The following is a 7,780-nucleotide window of genomic DNA, read 5'->3' on the forward strand; positions in this document are numbered from 1 at the left end:
CAAAGACTATTCCAAAGACTTCCACATTGAAGAAAGGACAACCTCCATCCCATAATCTACATCAGCCATACTCAAAGACACTGAAAATACTGCTCTGCATCTATGATTAGAACACAGCTCTATCATTTGAAAGGCCAGAGGAGCCGAACAACAAAACCAGAAAGACAAAAAGAAAGAGGCAATAGCATGACTCCACCTCCAGAGGGCGCTGTCTTTTATTTTTGTGTGAAACTTGTCCGTTGGGTGAACGTAGCATTTTCTTATTGGCTCTTACCGACAAGCTAATTTCGGGTCAAGTCCTTCCTGCGCATGAAGTCTGTTGGGTCAGCAGTGCGGTGGTTCCTTTAGCCCTTTGTAAACATTTGACAAGAATAATCGATTGAAATAGACGACGGAAACCGTATAATAATAACATTATTGTAAGGTGTGTTGCACGCTTAGCTTAATTTAACGTCTGCAGAGCAAGGGGGTAACAGCAGAGAATGACGAACGGTTCAAAGAGAAAAGAAGAAGTTCATCTCGCCAATGGGGGTGTAAAGCAGTCCACATGGAGCAAAGTCTTAAATAGTACCGCTGTATGGGAAGAGAAGGTTGGTTTAGCTCATCTGATTATAATGATATTGTTGTTTTCATGTATATATTTAACAAAGCTGGGTATTTGGCGTTTTCATATTGGGCCCTCACTTGATTGGCCAGACAGCTAACTTTAGCTAACGGAGCTAGCTGGCTGTCACCAGGAATCAGGATCGGGTAACGTCGGGGTAGGCTAACGTTAGCTATTTAGGTTGGGGTCATGGTTGAGGGATCTGATTTCCCGGTCTCAAGTGCCAATGATAGTTGTGACTCGTATGATTTTGTATTTTAGCTAGCTCCATTGACATTGTGAAGATAGGGCCCGGGAGTTGCCGTGGCCTTTGTTACAGTCAAGATTAATGCAAATAGTAATCCGTCAAACCCACTGGTCTTTGAGTAGCCATTAGCTTCACCCCTCAGTGACTTCTTCAAGATTAATCAAACGTTCGCTAGGTTGTCGGCAATTAGCACAGCAGCTCTCAAACGTACCACTGTTTACACTACGCTCCTACATGAATTTGAGGACATTTTTGGATACTGTCTGCAGGGGAAACTTGCCAGTGGATGAATATAGAACTTTATAAATGTGACTATGACATTACTTGCTCCTCTTTGAAACAACTCACTTACTTTTATCATTTTCTTCTGCTTACTCTCCAGGATGAGTTTTTAGATGTGATCTACTGGATTCGACAGATTATCGCTCTCATCCTTGGCGTGATATGGGGTGTTGCACCACTAAAAGGCTTCCTAGGAATAGCCATGTAAGTATCATAACGCCTACTCTCCTTTTGCACTCATTGTGGACTGCAGGGCCAGGAGAGTACACTGGTTCGATGCTTCTCTCTACGATACGTCCCCTTAAAACAACTACCTCTTGCAGTGTTAATCATTTATTTTACAACAGTAACATCTTTGTGTATAGATTCCCTACTCCCTTGTTCCCTTCCTGTTTTTCCCCAAACAACTATAACAACTGTTCCTTAACTTCAATAACAATGACGGCTCCATCTCTGTCTAACCTCTCGTCCTCCAGATTCTGTGTCATCAACGCGGGGGTCCTGTATGTGTACTTCAGCAGCTTTCAGCAGGTGGACGAGGAGGAATATGGAGGAACGTGGGAACTCACCAAAGAAGGCTTCATGACATCCTTTGCATTATTCCTGGTATGCACACATTTGTTTAACCTCTGTGGAAGTAATGTTCCAGGTAGTATTTATTTTGTGGTCAGTGGTCACCAACCCTGGTCATAGAGAGATTGTTTAGTCTGGGGACATGGTTGAGGGATCTGATTTCCCGGTCTCAAGTGCCAATGATAGTTGTGACTCCTTTGATTTTGTATTTTTGCTAGCTACATTGACATTGTGAAGACAAAGCCCGGGAGTTGTTGTGGCCTTTGTTACAGTCAAGATTAATGCAAATACTAATCCATCAAACCCACTGGTCTTTGAGTAGCCATTAGCTTCACCCCTCAGTGACTTCTTCCTCAAGATTAATCAAACCTTTGCTAGGTTGTCGGCATTTAATGATAGTTGTGACTCCTATGATTTTGTTCCTGGTTAGCAGTAGCACTAACACATATTTATTTATTTTTTTAACCTTTATTTAAGTAGGCAAGTCAGTTAAGAACAAATTCTTATTTTCAATGACTGTTTAGGAACAGTGGGTTAACTGCCTTGTTCAGGGTCAGAACAACCTATTTTCACCATGTCAGCTCAGGGATTCGATCTTGCAACCTTTCGGTTGCTTGTCCAATGCTTTAACCACTAGGCTACATTCCGCCCCCATCTAATTGAAGTAAAAGCCTGATACGTGATCTATTAAGAGTTCAATTGGATATTGCAGTGATGTAAAAGGAACCTGCACAACAACATACATTCTTTGAGCATGGATTCAGTACCCTGATATGGTTCTGAGAATTGAACAAAAACACTTTTCACAAGGACTGAAAATAGCCAAAAGTCTCTCAATCTGTATCAGTTTCTGATACTGTATGTGAAAATGTCCTTTTCCATGGCTAACCCTCTCTCTTTCCAGGTGGTGTGGATAATATTTTACACAGCGCTTCATCATGACTGAAGACCCGAGGGGAATCTAATCCATTCGAGAAAAATATGAACATTTCAGTTGAAGTTAAAATGTCAAGACATGAAGTGTTTAGAAATTGTTTTTAAGACAACTCGGAAACTCCGAACCTCTTGAGTTAAAATGTACATACGTTTTTTTTTTTTTTTTTTTTGTGTAGAGCTTCCTATTGGTTGATTCTGATATTTTCCAAGTGGGGAAGCGGAGCTCTTTTTTTTTTTACAATGAGTTTCCAAGTCGGAAATGTCAGAGTTTCCGAGTTGCTTTGAAAGCGGCAAAACTCCACCGTTTCTGGTGTGTCACCACCCACACCGAGGACCCGTCTGTATGCAGTGCATTTTGGGAGCCATAGTTCGACATCAATGACCTTGTAAGACCATCAGGTTTACATTAAGCTATGGCTCTGTTTGAATACTTTATTGGTGCATCTCAATCCTTTAACATTGCTTCTTCTCTTCATCTCCTTTCCTTTATCTGAACTGACATGTAAACACAGCACTGGTGAGGAAATGTGGAGGATGCCATTTAGAAATTTGCTCTCACCTGTCCAGTTATGTCATATCAATGCAGATAAAGGGGATGAGGAAAAGAGGTATTTTTTTGACTATTGAGATGCAATCTTTCCATCCATCTGTATTTCTCCTTAACTTTCTAGAGTTGATCACTAATCTGACAGAAATGGGTTGATGAAAGCAAGTGCTCAGCCAGATTTTCCACCTACCCATCCCATAGAGAATGATAGAGGCCTCTAGTGGCCAAAAAGCTGTATTTGCATGGGCAGCACCATTGAGGGCTTCCACCATTTTAATGTAATCAACTGGGTGGGACTTTAACTTCATTGGCTGATCCCTCCTGGTCACTCTGATAGAGTAATGTCCAACTGGGTCATCAGAAGGGATCAGCCAATTGTAAAGAAGAAATTTGACTACTTAAAAATGGAGATTGCCTCAATCGTGCTGCCCATGCTGTCACAAACGCTATAATTGCACAGATACAAAGATGAGTCCTCTGTATATCTTTGACCCACACAGCCGAGATCAGTGTAATCTTCATGGAGAGATGGAAGGAAACTGTAACCTCTGAAGTGTTGGAACTCTGTCCAACTTTTAAGCTAAAACTGTTCTACAGCCATAATTTGTTATTGTTTTTCTTTTCACTTAGTAATGGCAGTATTTGTATCTAGCAGTCAGAACTGGTTTTAATTCAACTTTTTTTGTTTGTTTTCCCTCACACATAGCTTCCAAATCAAATAGTCTTACTTAATGTTCTGAGATTATTCATTTAAAACATCTGTAAATTCTGTGAAATGTTCCCTTTTCTCAATCTGCATTGTATTAAACTGATTTATTTGTACTCCTTTGTTATATCTTGGTTGATGTAACATACATTTCAGTATTTTATAGTTCATTCAATTAATCGTTTGTGCAAGATGTCTGTAATGACTACTGTACCACGTACATGATTGGTTTTTGAGAGTATTGTATTTTCTGATTTGGGAATCACATTAAACATGGGCTTTGTTTATCATCCAATTTCAAAGAGATGCTGTGTCACTGATTTAGTATTTGTTAAGAGCATGTCAACTCTTTTTCTGAGTAAAATCTTCTGAATTCACACAGGTGCAGTTCTTTGAATATGAATGGTACAGTACAGGTGACTCAAGTGTGTGCACATCCTTGTCTCAACAGCTAGTCACTAGTACATCATCTTGCAAGCATACAGTCTTCTGATTTTAAAATAAACTCTCCATAGCATGGACAAAAATGTCTTAATTTTTGGAGACTCATTTGCAACTCATTGTGTCCTCTCCTCGCCTCCTCAAAACCCATTGGAGGAGAAGGTCAGAGGGGTGAGACCAATGGGTTTTGAAAGGTGGCCAGGAGTATTAATTTGAGATTAGCCCATTGTATTATTAGTATAGTATTTTATATACAGTACCAGTCAAACATTTGGACACCTACTCATTCCAGGGTATTACTTTATTTGTACTATTTTCTACATTTGTTGAATAATTAGAGACTTGCTTGGGCCAAGAAACACGAGCAATGGACATTAGACCTTTGGTCTGGTGAGTCCAAATTGGAGATTTTTGGTTCCAACCGCCATGTCCTTGTGAGATGCAGAGTAGGTGAACGGATGATCTCCGCATGTGTTGTTCCAACCGTGAAGCATGAAGGAGGAGGTGTGATGGTGCTTTGCTGGTGACACTGATTTATTTAGAATTCAAGGCACACTTAACCTGCATGGCTACCACAGCATTCTGCAGAAATACGCCACGTCATCTGGTTTGCGCTTAGTGGGGCTATCATTTATTTTTCAACGGGACCCAACACACTTCCAGGCTGTGTAAGGGATATCTGACCAAGAGAGTGATGAGTGCTGCATCAGATGACCTGGCCTCCACAATCCCCCGACCGCAACCCATTTGAGATGGTTTGGGATGAGTTGCACTGCAGAGTGAAGCAAATGCAGCCAACAAGTGCTCAGGAAATGTGGGAACTCTTTTGAGACTGTTGGAAAAGCATTACAGGTGAAGTTGGTTCAGAGAATAGCAAGAGTGTGCAAAGCTATTTGTTTAACACTTTTGGTTACTACATGATTCCATGTGTGTTATTTAATAGTTTTGATGTCTTCACTATCATTCTACAATGTAAAAAGAATAAAGAGAAACTCTTGAATGAGTAGGTGTGTCCAAACTCTAACCAATGAATTACAGTAGTTGACTTTTTTGATTCAAATTAGATTGTGTCACTGGCCTACACACATACAGTACCCCATAATGTTAGTGAAATTATGTTTGTAGACATTTTTCCAAATATTGAAAACTGAAATGTCCTAACTTAATAAGTATTCAACCCATTTGTTATGGCAAGCCTAAATACGTTCAGGAGTAAAATGTGCTTACGAAGTCACACAGACGCACTATTACACTTTGGATGGTGTATCACACCATGTCGAAGCATCAAACAGGCAAAGCATCAGTACAGGACTAAGATTGAATCCAACTACACCGATTCTGATGCTTGTTGGATATGGCAGGGTTTGCAAACCATTACGGCCTACAAATTTGGACACCTACTTATTCCAGGGTATTACTTTATTTGTACTATTTTCTACATTTTCTACAAACCGAGCCGCGAGCTGCCCAATGACACGAGCCTATCAGACAGGCTAAATGCCTTTTATTCTTGCTTTGAGGCAATCAACATTGAAGCATGCATGAGTGCGCCAGCTGTTCCGGACGACTGTGATCCCTCTCTCCTTAGCCGATGTGAGCAAGACCTAAACCTGTTTGGGTGAAAAGCGGATGAAAATCGTGTCCAGAGTAAACCTCCTGCTACACAGGCCCAGAAGCTAATATATGCATATTATTAGTAGTATTGGACAGAAAACAATCTGAAGTTTCTAAAACTGTTTGAATGATGTCTGTAAGTATAACAGAACTCATATGGCAGGCGAAAACCTGAGAAAAATCCAACCAGGAAGTGGAAAATCTGAGGTTTGTAGTTTTTCAACTCATTGCGTATCGAATATACAGTTTCTATGAGGTCATATTGCACTTCCCAAGGCTTCCAATATATGTCAACAGTCTTTAGAACATTGTTTGAGGCTTCTACTGTGAAGGAGGGGGGAATGAGAGCTGATTGAGTCAGGGGTCTGGCAGAGTGGCATGAGCTGATTACTAGCGCACATGTGAGAGTGACCTGCGTTCCATTGCAACATTATTGAAGATTTATGTTAAAAACATCCTAAAGATTGATTCTATACACCATTTGACATGTTTCTACAAACTGTAATATTAATTTTTGAACTTTTCGTCTGAACTTTCGCCTGGACTTGCCAGTGCCTCATGAGTTTGGATTTGCTTACCAAACGTGCTAACAAAAGGAGGTATTTTGACATAAATTATGGACTTTATCGAACAAAACAAACATTTATTGTGGAACTGGGATTCTTGGGAGTGCATTCTGATGAAGATCATCAAAGGTAAGTGAATATTTATAACGCTATTTCTGACTTTTACTGACTCCACAACATGGCGGATATCTGCATGGCTTGTTTTTGTGTTGGAGCGCCATACTCAGATTATTGCATGGTTTTCTTTTCCGTAAAGCTTTTTTGAAATCTGACACAGCGGTTGCATTAAGGAGAAGTATATCTATAATTCTGTGCATAATAGTTGCAACTTTTACCAAAGTTTATTATGAATATTTCTGTAAATTGATGTGGCTCTCTGGAAATTCGCCAGATGTTTTCGAGGCACAACATTACTGACCATAAAGCACTAATGATAACTGAGATTTTTGGATATAAATATTAACTTTATCGAACAAAACATACATGTTTTGTGTAACAGGAAGAACTATGAGTGCCATCTGATGAAGATCATAAAATGTTAGTGATTAATTTGATCTCTATTTCTGCTTTTTGTGACTCCTTTCTTTGGCTGGAAAATGGCTGTGTGTGTTTTTGTGACTAGGCTCTGACCTAACATAATCATATGTTGTGCTTTCGCTGTAAAGCTTTTTTTTAAATCGGACACGATGGGTAGATTAACAAGAAGTTTATCTTTAATTTGGTGTATTGCACTTTTGAATGTATGAAAGTTACATATTTCAAAAAAATATTTTTGAATTTCGCTCTCTGCCTTTTCAGCAGAATGTTGTCGAGGTGGAACCCCTAGCCATAAGAAGCTGGCCCTATCACCTCCAAGCCTTTCTCTGACCGTTTAACCTGTTTCTCCTCTCTGGGGAGGTTCCCATTGCTTGGAAGGCAACCACAGTGCATCCTTTATTTAAAGGGGCGATCAAGCTGATCCTAACTGTTATAGGCCAATTTATATTTTGCCCTGTTTATCAAAAGTGTTGGAACAACTTGTCAATAACCAACTGACTGACTTTCTTGATGTCTATGCAATCTGTTTTCCACTCAGGTTATGGATGTGTTACTGCAACCTTAACGGTCCTAAATGATGTCACCATTGCCCTTAATTCTACCCAATGTTATGCTGCTATTTTTATTGACTTGGCCAAAGCTTTGGATACGGTGGACCATTCCATTCTTGTGGGTCTGCTAAGGAGTATTGGTGTCTCTGAGGGGTCACCAAGGTAGTACCCCAAGG

General features: G+C 40.0%; 1 protein-coding gene across 1 annotated transcript; it reads left to right on the plus strand.

The window, feature by feature from the left end:
* The first annotated feature begins 280 nt into the window (after positions 1-280).
* On the plus strand, positions 281-4,272 carry rab5if (RAB5 interacting factor). Its single transcript, XM_064956500.1, has 4 exons — positions 281-590; positions 1,234-1,337; positions 1,610-1,739; positions 2,611-4,272. Exons 1-4 carry the CDS (start codon positions 483-485, stop codon positions 2,650-2,652), a joined length of 384 nt encoding a protein of 127 aa, XP_064812572.1. The 5' UTR covers positions 281-482; the 3' UTR covers positions 2,653-4,272.
* The last annotated feature ends 3,508 nt before the right edge of the window (positions 4,273-7,780 follow it).

The sequence above is a fragment of the Oncorhynchus masou genome, chromosome 33 (genome assembly GCF_036934945.1).
Source record: "Oncorhynchus masou masou isolate Uvic2021 chromosome 33, UVic_Omas_1.1, whole genome shotgun sequence".
Classification (NCBI taxonomy): Eukaryota; Metazoa; Chordata; class Actinopteri; order Salmoniformes; family Salmonidae; genus Oncorhynchus; species Oncorhynchus masou.